General features: G+C 35.8%; 3 protein-coding genes across 3 annotated transcripts in view; 1 reads left to right on the top strand and 2 right to left on the bottom strand.

Moving 5' to 3' along the window:
* The first annotated feature begins 539 nt into the window (after window positions 1–539).
* LOC106137274 (mitochondrial potassium channel ATP-binding subunit) lies at window positions 540–16,924 on the top strand. Its single transcript, XM_060949650.1, has 14 exons — window positions 540–729; window positions 806–1,148; window positions 1,610–1,765; window positions 2,100–2,245; window positions 2,892–2,967; window positions 3,713–3,853; window positions 4,787–4,971; window positions 6,233–6,410; window positions 10,020–10,139; window positions 10,627–10,730; window positions 11,622–11,796; window positions 12,604–12,782; window positions 13,526–13,673; window positions 14,719–16,924. Exons 1-14 carry the CDS (start codon window positions 683–685, stop codon window positions 14,815–14,817), a joined length of 2,097 nt encoding a protein of 698 aa, XP_060805633.1. The 5' UTR covers window positions 540–682; the 3' UTR covers window positions 14,818–16,924.
* Window positions 8,258–9,659, bottom strand: LOC132902897 (uncharacterized). The gene has a single exon (XM_060949810.1). It carries the CDS (start codon window positions 9,552–9,554, stop codon window positions 8,643–8,645), a length of 912 nt encoding a protein of 303 aa, XP_060805793.1. The 5' UTR covers window positions 9,555–9,659; the 3' UTR covers window positions 8,258–8,642.
* A 2,160-nt stretch (window positions 16,925–19,084) lies between the features above and the next one.
* Window positions 19,085–22,806, bottom strand: part of LOC106137256 (hemicentin-2-like) — a 33,191-nt gene continuing 29,469 nt past the window's right edge. The window contains exons 6-7 of the mRNA XM_013338057.2: window positions 19,505–19,721; window positions 19,085–19,208 (exon numbers count right to left, since the gene is read on the bottom strand). Coding sequence (XP_013193511.2) covers window positions 19,093–19,208; window positions 19,505–19,721 — 333 coding nt within the window. The 3' untranslated portion in view covers window positions 19,085–19,092. The remainder of the gene's footprint in view (window positions 19,209–19,504; window positions 19,722–22,806) is intronic.

Here is a 22,806-nt window from a genome sequence, read left to right as displayed (position 1 = left end):
ATAGAAGCTTTAATAAATAATAAATATATAGGTACGGGGCAAATTACACAGATTGAGTTAGCCTCGAAGTAAGTTTGAGACTTGTGTACGAGAGAACTCAAGGATACTATATTGAATAATAAATACTATATAGATAAACATCCAAGACCCAAGATCAATCAAGACCTTTGGAAGTATTAAATTATTATGTAGGTATCCGTGGCCATGGGTCACCAACTTAAAGTCGATGATTTAAATTAAGTAGGAATATGTATCTCCCTAAAATTATTAAATCCCCTGGCCCCTGAAAGCTGGCAGCATTACCACGTAGTCTTTGACCCAAGTAGTCACGTGATATCTCGATCAGCCTGATGGGCTGATGGACCCTACGGTTCTTAGGTTTCCAAGTGTTTCCACTCTATCGGGCTCTTATAATGTTATAATGTAAAAATAAATTGACTTGTATATCATTGCCTAGCTTTAAAAAAAAGAATTTGTCACTTTTACACACTTTGACAGTGACATCTATAACATTTGTGACATTGACATTTGACCTTATGACATAATGTGCATGAAGTGCTTGTGTGATTCAGAATAGCATCAATTTTTTCACCAAAAAATAATTGAATTAAGTTTTTTTTTAAACAAAAATGTTATATTAACATAAATAATTAATATTAGTAGTTAGTTATTATTTTTAAAAATGTGGCAATTGTTACAAACACAATCTTGTCAAGTAGCAAGACAGAGGTAAACATTGCACTTGTTTTATTCTTCAATTTCATTTATTTTTACAGCTTTTATTTACCTTCATTTTTGTTTACAGGTTACTTCTATCTAAGAGCAATTTATATATAACGAATATTCTGAAAGCGAAACCAAATAATGTATTTAAGAGGCATTTATCTGATGTTAAAGAAAGCCTGGAAAACAGTGCAAAGTCCAATTCATTTTTAATTTGTAGCCCTTGGAAGCTATGTACGGGTATAGGAATAGGTTTAGCTGCTCGTTTAATGTATAAAGATAGTTCAGCTTTTTGTAAAGCGCAGAAAAACACAAGAGTGATACAAAGACGGTTGAATGTTCAAGATGATAATGCAAAGTTTGACTGGAAGAGGTTATTAGAATACTTGAAGCCTCACAAGTGGTTGTTAGCTGCTGCTGTAGCTGTAAGTACAGTGTTAATGTGCATGCCTTACATTTTCTTAAGAATTTGGGGTTTAACCAGATGTTGGTAGTAGACTATTAGTAGCCCTTTAATCCTGGGCTGTAAAGTATTAACAGTTCCAGAGACATAGTGACAGTTTGCTCATTATTTCAGGTTTTTATAAAATAAATAAACAAGTTTTTGAGTAACTCTAATTCTGGGTCCAACATTACCCTCTACTTATCTATTCTTTTCTATCCGAAATCTTAATCTCACCTCCATAAGTGTTGTCACGGTTTTGTATGTATTGTTGTAGCATCTTGAGTATCAACAAGCTGGGTTTAGATTTATTATAAAACTTAAATTCATCATGTCTTTTAAAAACTTTGATGAATTAAATTAATATTTTTAATTTGAAAATACTTCTTTGGAAGATTAGCCACAATAACTGTGAATATTATTTATAACTATTTACTGTTTCAGTCGGCATTAGCAGTGGCATTCCTCAATGTTTATATACCGGCGATGTTGGGAGCCATTGTCAATGTGTTGGCCAGTATGAAAACAAACCCTTCAGCTGACTTCATAGAAGAAATCAAACTACCTGCGTTGAAATTAGTCTCACTTTATATCGGGCAGGTATATTTAATAATTTTCTTTCTATATTCTACTTATTGGTATTTGCTTCAATAGTAATGTCATGGTCATGAAAAATACATTTTTAAAATTTTTTGACTTTAATTAGTTCCATTAGTTTAGAAGGTTGCCAATGCTCTTAATGTGATGGATAAAATTGTAATGAAGCTAGCCCATTCTCAACTTGACGTGTTGCTATGATCCAATATGGGTAAGATAAATGTATATATCTTCTATTTACTCTATTTATTTTACTAATCAAAGTTAGAGGAAAGTAGGAAACTGACTGCAACTATGTATGTGTCTGCAAATTAAGCTTAACTGAAACTTTTTTCAGGCAGCATTTACATTCCTTTACATCAACTTGCTGTCTCAAGTTGGCGAGAAGGTGGCCTGTCAGATGAAACAGGACCTGTTTGTGTCCATACTCCAACAGGACATGACGTTCTTCGATCGGGAGAGGACTGGAGAGCTTGTAAATAGGTAAATTCATAATGATTATTATGTATTATATTTATTCGTTATTGTAACAATTACAATTTGTAAAGTAAAATAGGCAGACTTAATGCTAATATCATTATCTAACAGTCTACCATTGGGTTAAGTAGAGAACCTTTGTGTGGGTGATAATAATAAAGTATAATATACATACTTAGGTATTATACAATATATACTAAAAACCTATGTATTTTCATTTTCATTATCATAATGTTTTGTTGATGTTAATAAGCTGTCCAATTTTGAAAATAAATCTTTTCTATTCTATGAAGAGTATGGACTTGTATGTTTGTTTGTAAAGAAAAAAACTCGAAAAGTAATAAACCAATTTTGACAAAATTTAGCACATAGAAAGAATAGACCTTCAGGAAAAACATGGGCTTTGTACTTTTGATGAGACTGTTGGGCGTGGATGCATATGCCCAGCCAGCCCCCATAGTAGTGCACGCGCGATGCCGTTATTATCGCGCGGAAAACTATCGCTGTCTCATTTCCCATTATAATAAAAAGCGAAACAGCGAACACGCACGATGTCGTGCGAGTCCCGTGCGTTTTTAAAACAGGAGTCCATATAATTTCCTAACTCTTCACATAGGCGATTATGTATAAAGTCTAATTTCTTTTGTTTCAGGTTAACTGTGGATGTTCAAGACTTCAAAAGTTCCTTCAAACAAACAATTTCGGGTGGGCTAAGAGCAATTACACAGGTATATTATAATCTTAATAAATAAGTTTTATTCTGTTTCTAACCAAGCAGGCAAAGATAGGTGTTGTAAATGATGGTTTAAATATACTTTAACCATCATTTATAACCCAAATCATTACACAAATATGTATATTGTGTACAAATAATAAGTTTGTATAAATGCTTTGGCACTGACAACTATCTTCTTCTTCTGTTGTTCATCTTAGTTGCGTCTGTATCTCTGTGAAGAAGAGCCCGGGGTCGATTGACAATCTTGAATGTGTTACTATGATTTAAAATGGTTTGAAATTGTGTTATATCCAAATGCAAATATTGTTATTTAGTCTTGTATCAGAATTCTATGACACAAATGAATTCTAGGGAACAGTACATAGCTTACATACATACTAATCCCAATTTCTACAGGTTGAAACCTATTATTTCGGTTTGTGTGACAAAACTGATTTTAAACTTTGTACTACATACATACATTTAGTCACGTCTATATCCCTTACGGGGTAGACAGAGCCAACAGTCTTGAAAAACTGAAAGGCCACATTTAGCTGTTTGACTTAATGATAGAATTGAGATTCAAATAGTGATAGCCTATCGCTATATTATTCATACATACATATAATCACGTCTATATCCCTTGCGGGGTAGGCAGAGCCAATAGTATCAAAAAGACTGCTACGCCACGTTCAGCTGTTTTTAAATAATAAAACGAAATAATGTATAATTATTGACATAATTGATATCGGGTCCAGGTGATAGGCTCGGCGGTGAGTCTGCTCGTGATATCGCCGCACCTGACTGGCCTGACCATGGTGTGCATACCGTCCGTGGTCATCGGTGGCACCTTCATCGGATCATTGCTAAGAAAGTTGTCCAGGGAGGCGCAGTCACAGGTAAAATTTACATACATATCATCACGTCTATATCCCTTACGGGGTAGACAGAGCCAACAGTCTTGAAAAGACTGAAAGGCCACGTTCAACTATTTAGCTTAATGATAGAATTGAGATTCAAATAGTGACAGGTTGCTAGCCTGTCGCCTAAAAAAGAATCCCAAGTTTTTCAGCCTATCCCTTATTCGCCTTTTACGACATCCATGGGAAAGAGATGGAGTGGTCCGATTCGTTTTTATATTGGTACCTTTTAATTGATTGGGAACCACACGGCACCGTGTGCCGTGTGGTTCCCGGTAAAATTCATTCACTTTTAAGTCGAGAAGTTTGGTTTATGAGTCTGGTAGATGTCGTAAGAGGTAACTTGCGATGCAATTTACTAAAGAAATGTTATGGTCTCAGTATGTATGTAAATAAAAAGAATTTACCAAATTTATCTTAATCAGTATCCTTTTCTTGCTACTAAAGGACTTTAGGATCTTTGAATACAATCGGTAAAACGTTATGATGAAAAAAAGAGAAACAAGAAATAATTTCTAAGATGACTTGGAATTACTTATTTTCAATAAAAAAGTGTAGTATGGAATCTTTCTTAACAGCCGATGTGACTGATAATGATTCAGTCATCATATCAACGATACATATTTTTTTTTGTTTTATTCTAATCCATTTTTTCCACCTAGTAAGAGGTAGTCTCTGCCTACCCCTCCGGGAAAGAGGCGTGATTTAATGTATGTATGTATTTTTTCACATGTATATAATCATAACCGGGTAATTCTTAATTTATTTAAAAAAATGTTGTGTTCCACTTATAATTGGGTTGGATGCTTGAATTTATTTAATTTTGTGAGCATCTTTTTTAAAATGTTCTCATGTCACCTGTTGGTGTCCCTAAATAAATGAATAAATATACTATAAACATTTTTTTTTCAGATAGAAAAAGCGACGCTCGTTGCCGAAGAAGCGATATCTAACATGCGCACGGTGCGAGCGTTCGCCGGCGAAGAGAACGAGGCGCGGATGTTCGCGCGCGAGTGCGAGGCGGCCGCCGGCCTCAGCACGGAGCTGGGGCTCGGGGTGGGGCTGTTCCAAGCTGGCACCAACCTGTTTCTCAATGGGTAAGGGACCTTATTTCAGTGGGTGTAAGGCTCAAATCGTAGGAACATAAAGAGTGCATTTGTGGAAATTGCTGACCTAAAAAAAGGTGTGGAGCTGTTCCAAGCTGGCACAAACCTGTTTCTCAATGGGTAAGGGACCTTATTTCAGTGGGTGTAAGGCTCAAATCGTAGGAACATAAAGAGTGCATTTGTGGAAATTGCTGACCTGAACAAAGATGGGAGTGGTGCTGTTCCAAGCTGGCACCGACCTGTTTCTCAATGGGTAAGGGACCTTATTTCAGTGGTTGTAAGGTCTCAAATCGTAGTATGTTAGGTTTTTGGAAGATAAAGAGTGCATGTGTTGAAATTGCTGACGTAAACAAAGGTGGGAGTGGGGCTGTTCCAAGCTGGCACCAACCTGTTTCTCAATGGGTAAGGGACCTTATTTCAGTGGGTGTAAGGCTCAAATCGTAGTATGTGAAAAGAAATAAATATACACGGGACAAATTACACAGATTGAGTTAGCCTCGAGACTTGTGTTACGAGATATTAACTCAACGATACTATATTTTACAATAAATACTTATATAGATAAATATCCAAGACCCAGCCCAATCAGAATAAGTTATTTTCTCATTATGCCCTGGCCGGGATTCGAACCCGGGACCTCCGGTGTCACAGACAAGCGTACTACCGCTGCGCCACAGAGGCCGTTAGGTTTTTGGAAGATACAGAGAACATGTGTGGAAATTGCTGACCTAAACAAAGGTGGGAGTGGGGCTGTTCCAAGCTGGCACCAACCTGTTTCTCAATGGGTGAGGGACCTTATTTCAGTGGGTGTAAGGCTCAAATCGTAGTGTGTTAGGTTTTTGGAAGATAAAGAGTGCATGTGTGGAAATTGCTGAACTAAACAAAGGTGGGAGTGGGGCTGTTCCAAGCTGGCACCAACCTGTTTCTCAATGGGTAAGGGACCTTATTTCAGTGGGTGTAAGGCTCAATTCGTAGTGTGTTAGGTTTTTGGAAGATAAAGAGTGCATGTGTGGAAATTGCTGACCTAAACAAAGGTGGGAGTGGGTTATCTGAAGAAGTGAACTTTCTAGTTAGTTAGTTCTTTGAACTTACTGATTTCCATAGCATTTCAGCGTTAGCTTATGCCGTCTATGTATTCTAATACATAGACCTTTGCACCGGACACTACGGAGTAATTCATTTTTAATTATTTATTTATTGGACTTCTAATATAATATTATAATTCGTTTAATAATATATAAATTTATTACAGAATGGTTCTCGGCACGATGTTTCTCGGCGGCCATTTGATGTCGACCGGTCAAATGTCGGCCGGTGACGTCATGGCGTTTTTAGTCAACGCTCAAACTGTGCAGAGATCGGTCGCACAACTGTCGCTGTTGTTTGGTTCAGTTGTCAAAGGAATTAGTGCTGGTGGGAGAGTTTTCGAGGTGAGTTCATAAATTTTGTTTTTTTTTTTTTTTTTCATAATCTTAAATATAACTAGAAATTTCTCTAGAGATAACCAGTGCCCTTGTACTGAATTTGTCTTTATTTTAAGTTTTTTTTTTTCTTATTTTCCTTATTGTACATAAATATTTAAAAAAATAAATAATGATAATAATTTATTCCTTGAATATGGTTACAATATAGGTCTTAATTATTTAGGTACAGTTTTTGTGCACACATATTCTACCTCTCAAGGCGTCGGAATTATATTTTTTTTTTTTTTTTTTTTTTTTATTTTAACAGGAAAACTTACAGTAAAATTAATGTAAATTACTAAAATATTAAATTAACTTAAACACAGTTATACAGTTTTCGCATATTACTCTTAAATGCTTGCTTGAAAATATGTCTTATGTTTATACCTACCAGTACAATACTGTGATGTTTTTATACTATAATTTATAAAACCAACTATGTTCGGAAACTCGGTCAAACCAGCTTTTACATAATGAATTTTTGAATTTATTAGTATTGGAAAAGAACAAATCTAAATCCAAATCAAAATTAATTTTAATTTTATTGAAAGCAAGAGAAGCTCGGAGAGTGATTTAGCTCTTTGGCGAAGCAGTGCAAATGTCTCATAGTCCTCTAAATTGTGGTATTTGCGAAATTTTTTTAAAAATTTATATTTTTCTTTAAGTACCTTTTTTAAAGAAGCATTATACCATGGAGGAAAAGAAGTAGGGTTAATGATTTTATGAGGTATAAACTTATCCCTGGCATCGTACAAACATTGATAAAAATAGGTAACAGCCTCCTCCAAACTAGTATCATTTAAGGTAGTTACCCAGTCAATCTGATTTAAAAATGAAATAATTTTGTCATAATCGCCAGACTCAAAAAAATATTTGAGCCTTGAATTGACTTCCAGAGACTGAGTAACGGCAAAGTTTAGAGTAATGTTCAGAGATTTGTGATGAACATTTTCCGGAACTAACGGGTCATCACAACCAGTCACCGATAATTCGGAATTACAGAATAATAAATCAAGAATACGATTTTTACTAATATTACGTATACTATTAAACTGCGATAAATTACACGCCGCGATGGTATCGAAAAAATAGATCTGATTTTCGCCGGATATACCAGAAGGTTGCAGCTGTCCATCATTCAGGTACCAGTCTACGTTACTAAGATTAAAGTCACCTAATATTACAAAGTAATCATCTGGATAAGCATTCACTACATAAGATAATTTATCAGTAAAATTCTGAAGTTGAGAGTTGAATGAATAACCCTGATTTTCGCTGCATAAATAAATAGTACAAAAATGGATCCTTTTTTGTTGTCGATCACTAAATCTTTGGGTTACAGTGACCCAAACGTCCTCAGCTGACGAACTCCATTCGGGGCGACCCACTGATGTAATATCGCGACGCACGGCCAAAAGAACCCCGCCTCCCATCTTTTCTCCAGTACGCGAGTAATCCCTATCCCTACGCCATACTATATATCTATCATCAAAGAGTTCATTATCACTTATACTGTCTGGCAACCATGACTCAGTCAACGAAATAATATCATAATGGTTCATCAATAAATTACGCTTAAAATCATGTGTCTTGGTTCGTAGTCCTTGGGTATTTTGATAGTAAACACTTAACTTATCCACAGATGTAAACGAAGTACAATAACTAAAGCGATACTAAGTAAACAAATAAAAAATAATGACCAGTCATGGAAATAACTTGACGAACTTTGTTTTTTTACATCTAATCTAAAACATATTAGCAATATTTCTATTTTGTTATATTTTATGTATAGATCCAAGAAGATCGTAAATGGTATACAAACAAAAATAACATTAACAATCAATAAACTATACCCATAATACTTTTTCATGTCCATGCCAATAGATAAATAGATAAGAATCAGAACGTAGTTACTAAGGTAGATGAGTAATAAAAATACAATTTGCATATGCGATAACAACTGCTCACCAATCCGTGTACGAGTACAAGCAATAATGACCCGAACAATACAAATAACACATAACAGTAGCGCGTACACTCCTATGCAAGCGTAAATACTTACGCCATTATCACGCTGGCCGATGCCACCTTTTATTCTAACCAACTCAAGTAAACAAAAGAATGCAGTATTGACCGAGGTTCTCAAACTGTTTTTACACTTAAACAATATTCTAAGATACCAAAATAAAAACTTTAACATTATTTTATTTTCAGTAAATCTTTGTCGTTTTTTATGAATATGATTGGCGAAGTATCTGATTTTCTGACCATGATTTTGCAGTGTTTGACCCAAACATATTGAAATTTTTTTTCTTTGGCGGTTGATCTCGCCTTTCTCAAGAGTTCCTTGTTTGATAATGTCAAATGGTCATTGACGTAGAAATTGCCAGCTGTAGAATATCCTAAATTTATCAAATTAAGCTCATTGCATTTCCTAGCCGAAGCCACAAATGCCTCCTTCTTATAGCGATTATTGAGTGCCATCACAATCGGCTTTTCGGATGCAGAATTCCTGGTAGGTATTCGTGCAATGTAATTGATATCGTCGTTCTTTATAGGATAATTACATAACGTGGCAACTTTTTGTACGATCTCATAAAGATTTTCGCTATTCTTTAGTGGTATCCCTCGGATTTCTACATTATTTGATCTGGCCCATTGATCCCTTTCTCCTAGCTCTTGATTTAATCTTTGGATTTCAGCCTTTAAAACTGGGACCTCATCTGCTACCTTTTGCACTTCATCGATCTTAATTTCAAGAGAATTAACTTTATCAACAAAGCTCTTTATTTGATCGTGTGCCATTTCCAAGGAGTCCTTAAGACCACCAATTTCATTTTTTATAGTTTTCACATCCTCAACAAGTGAAGCCAAGGGAGTGAGCTGAGACATGATTTTTTCAAGCTGATCTTGCATCCTATCCATCTGATTGGGTTGAGGCGAAACCGCACCCGATTTGCACTTAGGGCAGCGCCACGTATTTTTTCTATCTCCGAGCTTCCTGTAGCCCGCTTCCGTAATACCGGAGCACTGGAAGTCGAAGTGCTGTTTACAGGCACTACAAATTACACCTTCGGTATGCTTTCCACCACAACTTGCACAGCAAAACATCGTGTCAAAAAATAATATAAAATTAAACTGAATTAAACTGAATTAACCAGGTTGAGAACCACTGAACTTTTACAAGCAAGCGTCTATTCGCTAGTGCGATATGAATGGAACTTACGAATACTTTAAAATATATACATATATTTTAAATAAGCAGCGTATAAAGGCTTTCTCTAATTTTGATGTTTTTGTCAATATTTCAATGTCAAATAAGAATAATAATTAAAAAATAAAAATTTTACAAATCAAATGATTTAATTTGGTTTTCGATACCGCGTAACCAGAAATAGTTTGTATCTCTGTTTCTCAGCTGTTCTCAATATTAGGTAGGTAGTAGGTATATAATCACATCTTTACACTTGCCACGATTCCTGCATACTTCTTTCGCTTCATCCACATTAATTACTCACTTAATGCAAGCTCGCCAGGCAGTTAACAGTATATTAAAGTTACATTTAAACATTACAGTATATCAACTTGGAACCAAAAATGAACTCGTCCGGTACGAAGACGATAAAATACCACGAGTTTCGAGGCGACATAGAATTCAGAAACGTGACTTTTGCCTACCCTACTAGACCCGAAGTGGTGAGTTTATTGTTTTTTTTTTTTAAAAGTCTAGTCTAGTCGAAGTTTGTCGTAAATTCTATGAATGTTCTTATTTACTGGCCATAAATGAAGGAATAGAAGTAAATATGTAATACTAATCCTACTAATATTGCAAATGCGAAAGTTTGTGAGTATGTCAGCATGGATGTTTGTTACTTTTTTACGCAAAAACTACTGAACCGATTACGATGAAATTTGGTATGTAGGTAGCTGAAGACCCAGAATAACATATAGGCTACATATTTATCCCAGAGTTCCAGCGGGATTGATTGTTAAGTTATCATAGGGTTTTCTACGCGGACGAAGTCGCGGGCGGCCTCTAGTATGTTTATGAAATATATTATCATAGGGTGAATATAATATCATTAGTTCCCACAAATATATAAAGTTAATTGTATTGCTTTTCTTTGGCCTCATAATAAATAGTCGGCAACTAAAATAATGAAGTTATTTTTATATTTTCCAGAATGTTCTGAGAAATTTCACCTTGAGCATACCGGCCGCCAGAACCATCGCTATAGTGGGTACTTCGGGTAACGGGAAGTCTACTGTTGTGGCCTTATTAGAAAGGTATTTCATTCATCATATTAACTCGGAATAATTATATTATGAGATAGTATACAGAGATTTAGTATACAGAGATTGTGGCAAGTGGAAAGAGGCAGTCTCTGCCTACCCCTCCGGGAAAGAGGCGTGATTTTATGTATGTATGTATGCGATCTGGGGTACATACTTACCACCCTAGAAAAGAGTCCGGGGCGAACCATGGATTTGGTCAGTCAGGTTTTCAGTCAGGCTGGTGAACCTAACCTGTATTGGATCATGGTAACACATTCAGTTGCCTGAACATGTGCAGGTTTCCTCACGACGTTTTCCCTCATTGAAGAGCATCTGTTAGGATTCAAACTAATGTAAATATTTTCGGAAATAGTCATTGGTACATGGTGATGTGGGATTCGAACCTGTGCAATTTTGCGCCACACGCATTTTTAACCACCGACGCTCTTAGGACATTTTGAATCGACTACATATACTTAATAAAACTGGGCACGGGTTAGCACTTAAACTAATGTATATAACTAAGAAAGAGTCTTTGTTATGTCGGAGGTTTGATTGGAACCAGTGCCTCCATTGTGCATTAGATATTAGTTTCCTATTTATACATACATAATATATAATCACGTCTATATCCCTTGCGTGGTAGACAGAGCCAACAGTCTTCAAAATACTGATAGGCCACGTTCACCTGTTTGGCATACTGATAGAACCTGTCACTTTTTATGAAACAAAGTGACAGGTTACTAGTCCGTCGTCTAAAAGAAGAATCCCAAATTTATAAGCCTATCCCTTAATCGCCTTTTACGACATCCATGGGAAAGACATCGAGTGGTCCTATCCTCCTTTCTATTGGTACCAAGAACCACACAGCACAGTTTCTAATTAATTTAAATTCCATTACAGGTTCTATGACATAGACCGCGGTCAAATCACCATAGACGGGGTGGACATCAAGGAGTTGGATGTGAAGTGGCTCCGGGGCAGGGCGCTGGGGCTGATCGGCCAGGAGCCGGTGTTGTTCGCCACCAGCGTGCGGGAGAACATCCGGTATGGGAGACCTGATGCTACTGATGCTGAGGTGATTGTTGCTAGAGTGTACTACTTCGCTTCGCTATGGTGGCATGTATCCATATAATCCTTAATTTTAAATCACTCGCATCAATTAGAAGAAACTGCATCTTAACCTGGTGTGAAGTTTTAAAGATCTAAGCATACATACAGACGTAAGGAGTGACGCCGGAAGCAACTTTGCTTTATACTATACAATGATAATTTTACGCGTACGTTCAGAATTGAATAGAATAGATTTATTTTCAAAATTGGATAAAGGGTATCACTTATTGACGACCTTTAGAATTGAATAGAATAGATTTATTTTCAAAATTAAATAATAAATAAATAAATAAATACGTGACAAATTACACTGATTGAGTTAGCCTCGAAGTAAGTTCTTTGAGACTTGTGTTACGAGATACTAACTCAGTGATAATGTATTTTATAATAAATACTTATATAGATAGACATCCAAGACCCAGGCCAATCAGAAAAAGTTCTTTTCTCATCATGCCCTGGCCGGGATTCGAACCCAGGACCTCTGGTGTCACAGACAAGCGTTCTACCGCTGCGCCACAGAGGCCGTCTTGAAGAATTGGATACAAGGTTTCACTTATTGACGTCACATCACTTAGGTAAATCTAATTATAACTGCTACCGCTTCCAAAGCGCATGTGTAGAAGAAGCGGCGGAACAAACTACACTGCAGCATTTTCGTCGGACGTCAATTTACAAATATAGATCTCTTAAATCTAAATCGTGGACGAATGCACAATGTCTACATTAAAAAAACAAACTAATGTTAGGTATTTATAATGTTAATCTTTCACAGGTTTACAACGCCGCCGTGACAGCGAACGCCCATGAGTTCATATCCGGTTTCCCCGAAGGATACGACACATTAGTAGGAGAGAGAGGGATGGCGCTAAGCGGGGGACAGAAACAGAGAATAGCCATAGCTAGGGCCGTTTTGAAGAATCCTCCAGTACTTATATTGGACGAAGCCACGAGGTGACTGAAATGTTCTACTGGATCTATGGAGAGGAGCTTGGGGTGTGCCTGTGACCATGATCCTAGATATGGTGAGTCAGGTTTTTACACGAATCGACTCCCATCTGACCTCCGCAACCTTTATAGGGGAATCTTACCCATATTGAATACTCTGCCCTTCAAAACGCATAAATCTTTCACCTTTTACCCATATTGAATCATTGTGTTGTCCTACTTCTCGTACCAGTATGCTAAGTTTTAATTACAATACACACCAACAGATGGCGCTATACATAATAGCCTGTGTTACTCCTGAATTTTTGTTTATGCTATTGGCATACATAAAATTGGTCCAGTAGGGTTTGTATGAAACCTTTACACAAATGTTTGTTATATATATTTTTATGTGCAAGAGTTTACAAACAAATATTTACTTTTTAGTATAATATTACATGCATACATATGCACATATAGTCATGTCTATATCCCTTAAGGGGTAGACAGAGCCAATAGTCCCGAAAATACTGAAAGGCCACGTTCAGCTGCTCGGCTTAATGATAGAATTGAGATTCAAATAGTGACAGGTTGCTAGCACATCGCCTAAAAGAGGAATCCCAAGTTAATAAGCCTATCCCTTAGTCGCCTTTTACGACATCCATGGGAAAGAGATGGAGTGGTCCTATTCTTTTTTGTAATTTTAATTCTTTTTAGCAATTTAGTATAATATTAATTGTATAAATGCCAATTTTTGTTTTGCTTTTCAGTGCCTTAGATTCTGCCGGAGAGAAGGTGGTACAAACGGCTTTGGAGACGGCAGCCAAAGGTCGCACCGTGCTGATTATAGCTCACAGGCTGTCTACCATCATCAATGCTGATCTCATCGTCGTGCTTAATAAGGGGAAGATTGTTGAGGTAATCTATATTACATACATACATAAAATCACGCCTCTTTCCCGGAGGGGTAGGCAGAGACTACCTCTTTCCACTTGCCATGATCTCTGCATACTTCCTTCGCTTTATCCACATTCATAACTCTCTTCATGCAAGCTCGGCGGTTTCGGGTACTTTTGACCTGATCCTTTACCAGGACGTCCTTAATTTGATCAAGATATGTTCGTCTAGGTCTTCCCGATAAAAGAATTTATATCACGTAAGAGAAAAACTGCGTGACGTATTAAAATATGTAATATAGAGCATCGGTGGCCGAATCGGTAAGGTGCTTGGTTAAAATGCGTGTTGCGCAGAAAGGCACAAGTTCGAGTCCCACGAGGCAATGTACCAATGACTATTTCCGAATGATATGTACATTAGTTTGAATACTAACCGATGCTCTTACGGTTAGCGAAAACATCGTCAAAAAACCTGCACTTTCAGACAAAGAACTTTCTTTGATCAAATCCACGTTCAGCTGTATCGGTCTAAGACGTCATACATACATATGGTCACGTCTATATCCCTTGCGGGGTAGACAGAGCCAACAGTCTTGAAAAGACTGAATGGCCACGTTCAGCTATTTGGCTTAATGATAGAAATGAGATTCATATAGTGACAGGTTGCTAGCCCATCGCCTAAAAAATAATCCCACGTTTGTAAGCCTATCCCTTAGTCGCCTTTTACGACATCCATGGGAAAGAGATGGAGTGGTCCTATTCTTTTTTGTATTGGTGCCGGGAACCACACGGCAGTCGCACTAAGACGTCATTGATATTTAAATATTGATATGTTGCTAGCCCATCGCCTTAAATAAGAATCCCAAGTTTATAAGCATCTCCATTGAGTGGCTTTTACAATCTACACGTAAAGAGAAGCAGCTCAATAAAACATTGGTTTAAGTTTGAATCTTATGATTTAACCAAGAATCCTATAGCTTTTAATTGCCCGGTCAATAGCACATGTTATAAAATGCAAAAGAGAGTTTTATGTATTTACAGTTTCTAAAGAATTTTCTTATTTTCAGATGGGCACCCATGACCAGCTGAAGAAACAGAAAGGCTTCTATTGGAACCTGATCAAGCAACAAGACCAAGAGTCGGAATCTATATCCAGGGCGTTATGAGGTAGATCTCGCTAGGTAAAGATAGCTGTAATAGGCATAATGTGGTTACCGTGGTATATGTGATTCACGTTTTTATTTATTATTTTCAATCAATTTTATTTTATCAAGCTTGGTGATGTGTTGCTAAATGACAGACTATATACATATAACCTCGTCCATATCTCTTGCGGGGTAGACAGAGCCAACAGTCTTAAAAAGACTGATAGGCCACGTTTAGCTTTTGGCTTAATGATAGAATTGAGATTCAAATAGAATAGAATGACAGACTATTTGCCATTATGTAGAAATATATTTTATAGTATACACGGCTCGAATACCTCGTAGCATGGCACGCGCGACGCCGTTTTTATCGCGCTATAATTTGTTTCGCTTTTTATTATGACGTGAAACGAGACAGCGATAGTTTTTCGCGCTAAGGGGCTTCGGAAGCTGAGACACCTCCCATATACCAATTGCGAGCTATCTCCTGAGCCTATTGTACACAATTAAAAAACAAACTGAACGGGCCGAGGGTCTGTCTGGGTCTTTGTCTAAATAAAAAAGAATTTTCCCGTTCAAGATACGTCTTGTCGTCTCGTCGTCTTATGGTCGTCTCCTTAGTGTCCAAGTCGATTGTCCTTTTTTTCACAGTCTGTCAGTCGGTTTTAGTCATCTAAAATGTTAAGTCAGAGTCTCGTTTGTCCATGGAGGTTGAACGGCCGCTACACAAACCATTAATCTAAGTCACTGCAGTGTGATTTTTATAAATGTTCAGTTGTTTAGATGTAGCAATTTAGGTGAAAGGTGTAATATTAACACAGAGTTGAGCTTTGTGTTCATATTTCTGTAAGGCTTTACACGACCGTTGTTGAGACATTATGTTTTCTATATATGTATGAGGTTAATCAAATACATTGAGTGATAGAAGAAGGGTTGAGGCCGCCGTTTATAGCTCGGCCAGAAATATAGCACACCTGTCAATGAGGGCACTAATTCTGCGTTTCAAATGGCTTAATCGTGTTATTTCATAAAAAGTAATTTGACATTTAATTTGACAGTAATGCACAACTGTCAAATATAAACCGACGTGATCGTAAACAAGACTGACTACTTATTAGCTTTGTTTACTTTTTTTTTAAATAATTATTGCCAGCTCGATTTTTTTTATTAATTTTTAATCTCCATTAAGGCGAGATATGCTATATTTCTGGTCAAGCTTTAAATAAATATATGTATGTCATCATTACAGATCGTGATTTTTAACAAAGTTATATGGTATCCGACTGCTTTTATTTGAAGCTTTTTTTCATGTCACAATATTCCGTAATGGGTTTTATTAATTTATTATTTGTTAAGTAACTTACAGTGTTCCAGTACATAATAACTATATTTTTGTTACGTTCATTCTTAGTTTATAAGAATATGACATGAAAAGTTTGTTTTGCAATGATTGAATTACTAACTTTTATTTTAAATTTCCACTATAAAATATTAAATGAATCATGACCCTATATATATAGATATTATAGACTTAAACGGCTATTTGATATGTTGGAGATGTTGACCAATAGAGGGTATTTCTGCTTAAATCATTTCTTGAAAGGTCATGATTTTGATTGATCAAAAGAGGAACTGTACCGGTTTTTGCATTTTGACCCGATATTTATTAAAAGAGTACGAATATTTATTGTATATGATATAGATAGTGGTTTTGATTTATTTTGTAATAAAATGTTAGTTGTTGGTAAGTTGTTGTGTTTTTTTTAAACAACGCCCTAAATATATATATTATTATTATTATTAAGTTTGGGTAGTTACAATAAATAACCAAGTAATTCCGAAGAATTTAATATTTATTGCATACGGATCACCAAAATTTTTTGTACAGTAATTTTTATAACACTGACAAGTTATTTACAGTTTCTATTAACTATCTACTTTATTGTAGTATGTACAAGAGATAACAAACTGTAGAATTACAATCAATTTATTACATGTTACAAATTAGTTTCATTAAGTATATTTATTTATATAAAGCAAGGAGTTTAAAACCAAATGGAGTAACAGCATGAAAAAGTAAGATTTGACAAAATTTCGACAATATTGAGAACAGAATAAAATGTCAATAGGTCAGCTTTTTCTTAACACTCCCAAAAAACATTGTTTAAACTTATTCTTTGATTTCAGTCAGAAACCGCAGATATATAATTATCAGCATTAGATGATAAATTATTTTTAACTACAAAGGTATATTTCATCACATTTTCAATGAAAGTAAGGACAAACTAGTAAAACATTTTCGTCCTAGTCAAATTCCTATTTTAAATTCGAATACAACTAATTTAAATCCCTCATTTACATTAATACACATAACTAATCCTAATTTTTTTCCAACAAATTATAAAAATGATTCATTTTATGAGCTTTCATTGGATTAACATTTGAAGATTTAACTATTTTAAAATATTTATTACAATGCCACTTATTTCTCCAAAAGAAAATTTCTTATTTATTTTATTTTAGGTAAATTATTAAATAGTTTTGTTATATCATCTCTTGAATTCCCATTTTAGGGACAAAATTATTTTCACCAGCTGGTATACTATTTAAAAAAAGTGGTAGGTGTTTTCTGCACAAATGCTTCAATTAACTACGAATATAATATCTTATGATGTAATTGACTTAACATTTTAATATGTATTTATGTATAAATGTTGCATTTATTTATGTCGTGATTGGATCACTTACAGAATACTTATAAATATCAATTCACATTTTAATGATGAGAGGAGTAACATTTTTAGTTATTACACTTCGTAATGTTATGGCAACACCGTTCAACAAAACGATAATGTTGTCTATGTCAAGGTTGAAAAAAAAAATTTGAGTCAATGTCATCCGTCCTATTGGCGCGATAGTCCAGGTTACATCCTCGCCTCTCTAGATAGGAGCCCCGGTTGCGGCTTATGACCATGACCCTGGATTGGGTATGTTAGGTTTTTACCCGAAGCGACTCTCGTCTGAAAAGCAACGTTCCGTTGTCCGTCCGTTCAGTTGCCTGAATTGAAGACAGCTTCAGCTGAGCGTTAAGACCATAGACATATAGTTCTACCTATATCGCTCCAGTGCAACTAATACAAACATTAACTTTCAGGGGTAAGCGGTGGGATTTTTTCGTTAGTAGGTATAATATGTGCCTGTTAAAAAAAAATGAACGTAATTATAAGTGTCTTGGAAATAAAATACATCATATAGGTATTTTTATACCAAATGGATGCATTTTAAAGGGAAGTGTCATATTAGTAGTTCCGCAATACTTTATAACTGCAGTATATAATCTAATTTTAAACGACTGTTCAAGTACACGATACAACTATATTATTACAAATTCTTAATAATTACAAACTGGATTAACTTATTATAAAATGGAAACAATAATGGAATTTGAATTTCTAAAGTTATGGCAAATGGCAGTTAGCTATCCAACATTATCTTTAAGGTCAAAATCGTTAGCTCAAACTGAATTTACATAACATTATTTGAAGGACATAAATTAAATCTGACCCTTTATAATTATATATTTATAAATTTCCTACCTTATTGACATTATTTATTTTGTTGAAATATGAAAAGTTTTAAGGGCAATTGAGAAAATTGGAACCCCTTTTAGTAATTTCAGTATTTAGAAATAAAGTAAATTAAATATCAGGTATGTTAGTTTTTTCAAAAATAATTTTTAATCAGCCCTTTTTCGTGTACACAAAGAAGACTAAAAAAGGTAGATATTTCCACAATAAATTGAATCGTCTGCAACCATTTATATACCTACGTATAAACATATATAGATGTATTCAAAGCGTGGGTTTGAATACGTTTTTAACCATTTTTTAACCCTTCCGTTTAACTCTTTGAACAGTGACACTGAACAAAAAGTTTGTTTGTTTGTAATATCTTTATTGCATAGAAATTTACACAGTAACAAGAAAAAAGTACAAAGTTATAAAATAAACAAATCACTAGCAATGGCGGACTTATCCCATAAAGGGATCTCTTCCAGTCAACCGGCAAAAAGTCTTGTATATCTATATTTTTTGGTTATAAACGATATTTTAATAATTATTTTAGGATATCGGTATCTATATTAACGATTTTTTTCAAGTGAAAAATACATTATTATACCGATATACACCTTAAGGTGTCATTCGGCATGCCATAGGGTTCGACTATTTTCCTGAATGATTCCTAACCTAAAAAACAAAATGCCATTCACCATGACCAATCAGTGCTGTTCTACCGTCATCGTAGACCGAAATGAAGGAGAACTGATGACAAAAGCAAAAGACAGGTGGCGCTGGATGTGATGCCGTGAATCGCGCTCGTGTTACGTCGTAGGATCGCCGCCATTTTGTTGCCTGGAATATTGGAAAATTTAAAAGTTTATTTAAAGTAAGACTATTTAGGAGATACAAAATGTTATATATAAATGTTATTATATTTCTTATCCAGATTGAAATAAAAATAAATCTAGTTAGGTTTACAGTAAATCTTGTTCTTTACAATGATGACCAGCATAATGGGATGAATAGGAAAAATAGTCATAAGACTCATGGAGGAGGACACCTACTTACTGGAGGCAACACTAAACGCAATCCAAGTGGCTAAGCGTCGGGCCGATAAAATTAAGGTTTGGATCATTCAAAATACTCACTTCCTTCTGATACAAAAACGTGTATCGACGCCGGTTCAGTATTACTCGCACTGCACGTATAGTTCCCTGAATCTTTCAGCGTCGCCCCTCGGACGGTGAGGCGAGACTGCGTCCGCGCCCCGGGCTCGGTCTCCACGGTGATGCCGCCCCTGGTGGCGTCATAGTTGATCATGCGGTCGTTGTGGTACCAAAACACGTATTGTGGTGGTGTTGGACTCTGAAAGATGGAAAAGAGAAACAATAAGTATAAAAAGAACTGAAAAATCGATTTTAGTTATCGAACAAATAAAAATCATTTGATGGTCGAACGGTTTAATTGCCCAACTGAAATACGGAAGTGCATATGAAAAGGTTCAGTTACTACTTTGGCCATGTATTAATCTTCCCATATCCCATGTTTGTTACGAATAAACACAAAAACTACTGGACTGATTTTCTCAAAATTTGGCGCAGATATAGAAAAGACTTTGGGAGTGACAAAAAGCTTCCTTTTTTTTCTAGAATTTCGCACGGGAGCGAAGCCCCGCGCAACAGCTAGTTTAACATATATTAAGTTTGGATGCTAACCGCTTCTCATACGATGAGAGAAAACATCGTGAGGAAAACTGCACATTTAGGCAACTGGATGTGTTAACAAGATTCATATGAGTTAGGTACCTACTGTAGCGGGAGCGATGATTCGGCGCGACCGCCACCAAAGGGAAGATCTTCCTTCGAACCGCGGCTCCGACGATGTTGTGTCGGAGGTTGTATATATAGCTCCAATCCGTGAAATCTTTGCTTGCGCGATTTAGGTATTTCGCTGTTTTTGATTGATAGCGTCGCGTAATTCTATTTTTTTATTTTTGTGACTTGTGGCGTATAGATTTCGCCACAGGTACCCCTTGCAAAGGTTGCGGAGGTTACACGGCAGTCGTTCCGTGTATAAAACCTGACTTTCCCAATCGGACCCACGGATCATGACCAAAAATGCACCCCAGACTAGGTTATCAGATTTTTCAGATCAGACCGGAATAACTCGGCTATTCTCCAAAGAGGTGAGGATGTTACCGTTAGTATTGTCAAGAACAAGAATCAGCTCAAATAGTATAAACTATTGGCTCATAATAAGTATATCTATAACTTTTCATAGGCAACCATTTTTTCATAGGAACTACTAAGAGGTTGGCCTTACGCCTAAGACGAAGTTAAAGTCTGAAGTCAACATCAATATTTACAGTTCAATTGTTTCTCCCAAATACCAGGAAACGTATCGTGGAGAATATATGGCCGTTCGGAACTCCGTATAGTTATAAAACTGAAAAGTTTCCAATGAGCACCCCAGTGTTTATGGCGTCGTAAAATAAATATCGTTAGGAATTTTATCGACTCGTCTGTTCGGCGGATGTCACTAGAATTTGTTCCTGTTATAAAATAATTCTTCACATACAATTACGTCTTTATCCCACACGGTGTAGACGGAGACACCAGTCTTGAAAAGATTAATACCACGTGGCAAAATGATGGAATTGAGATTCAAATAGCTATAGTTAACTAACCCATCATCGCCTAAAAGAAGAATCCCATGTTAATATAAGTCTCTCCGTTGATTATACAGTACCTACAATTTTCATGTGAAAAGAAGTGGGCACACACAAAGTTTTCTCTGCGCTACTAGACCACCGTGGAAGCTTGCATTGGATAAATGTGCTCCCATCCTCTTAGTCGCCTTTTACGTGACCCATGGGAATGGAGATAGAGTCCCATTCTAAAGTGCCGGGAACCACACGGCACTAAAATTCTTCAGCGGAAATAAAAATGGCTTAATTCGGATATTTTTAGAAGTTGACGGGTGGAAGCTGGGTAATAATGAAGAATGATTTATTAAATAAAGGTTAAATGTCGTCAGCAGGATTATGAGTTATAAATTGACAACTGACGATTTTTTTCAGTTGCCTTTATTTATTATCTAATTGATGAATTTTATCTCAAAATTTTTTAAATTCATACACAAGAACGATTTCTGATAATTTAACTAAGAAAATTATATCATCGTTTAAAATACCTACTTATTTCTATACAGAAGCAATAATTACTTTCAGTTTGTTTTTATCAGTGTATGTCTGTGTGTTCGTTTCACTCTGTAGGCTGGTACCACAAGTTTTTTGCATTTCGTTAAGAGATTAAAAGCCAGAGGTTTTTTTTTTCATTAATTTATTACAAGGTGTTGATTGAAAAAGTATGCCAGCATCAAAAATTTACGACGAGTTACTGAATAATTTAAGTTACTAAGAATGGAGTTGTGCTTTTACTGTAAAATTTTTAAGTAAACTAGATTAAGGCGGCTCCGCCTACGCTACGTTTGACGAAAAATCTTGGTAAAATTCTTGCGGGAATTTCGTAAAAATATCTTTTTGTCACCTCTAGACCACTTATGGAACCTGTATAGGTATACGCCAAAATTATATGTTAGTCAGTGTCTTTTTTTTGTATTCAAAAATAAATTAAGCAAATAAAATTAGTTGCTGGCAAATCAATGATTCTGCCAGACGGAAATCCCCATCGACTTAATAGTTACTGCTGACGTATAATGCTAATGGATTTGAATTCTTCACTTTTTACAATTAAGAATACCTCCCTGTTTATCACCTCAAGTCCGTACATCAACACATGACCTTGTTTTCCTTTTATAAGCCATAAAATCAGCACTCGTAAAACACATAATAAAGACGGCATATGAAGCCTGAATTATAGAGGCTAGTTAAAATTCATACAGCTCAGTACGTGATTATGTGCTGATGTTTTATTTACCGAGTGTGGCGTAGCTATATCTAGGGGGTTTGATAGTTGGTGCCCTCCCTCGATGTGAAATTTTGGTCTTGGTTACAGTAAATACTACTAGTTTGGGGCTAGATAAAATTTGTAAATTTATATAGCTTATCATAAATAAACTCTTCTAGTTACAGACCTGAAGACTTGGTACATTATCATCATCATGTCATCATCAATATCTTGTATAGATAATAATTACAGATGGCTTCTGTTTTTTTTTTACGTACATACATTTAATCACGTCTATAGCCCCTGCGGGGTAGACGAGCCGACTTAATGATAGAATTGAGATAAAAATAATGACAAGTTTTTTTTATCTTTTGAGCCTTTTATTCATCCATCCACATCCATGCGAAAAAGATGGAGAGGCCTTATTCTTTTTTACTGGAAACCACACGGCACTGTCTTTCCTTTACAATAATATAGGTACCTATATATTAATTCGAATCGAATCAAAAGGTTTGATGTGCTTTGGACAAATGAAGTCTGAT

This window comes from Amyelois transitella, chromosome 19, assembly GCF_032362555.1.
Source record: "Amyelois transitella isolate CPQ chromosome 19, ilAmyTran1.1, whole genome shotgun sequence".
Taxonomy (NCBI): domain Eukaryota; kingdom Metazoa; phylum Arthropoda; class Insecta; order Lepidoptera; family Pyralidae; genus Amyelois; species Amyelois transitella.
This window is presented reverse-complemented; position numbering and strand designations above follow the sequence as displayed.

Bases quoted from the DNA above. Each gene is read 5' to 3' on its own strand.
- LOC106137274 (XM_060949650.1), top strand. From the start codon at position 683: ATGTGGCAATTGTTACAAACACAATCTTGTCAAGTAGCAAGACAGAG. The intron at 1,766-2,099 runs GTATATTTAATA...AACTTTTTTCAG, and splicing joins TCTCACTTTATATCGGGCAG to GCAGCATTTACATTCCTTTA. The intron at 2,968-3,712 runs GTATATTATAAT...TATCGGGTCCAG, and splicing joins GGCTAAGAGCAATTACACAG to GTGATAGGCTCGGCGGTGAG.
- LOC132902897 (XM_060949810.1), bottom strand. From the start codon at position 9,554: ATGTTTTGCTGTGCAAGTTGTGGTGGAAAGCATACCGAAGGTGTAATT.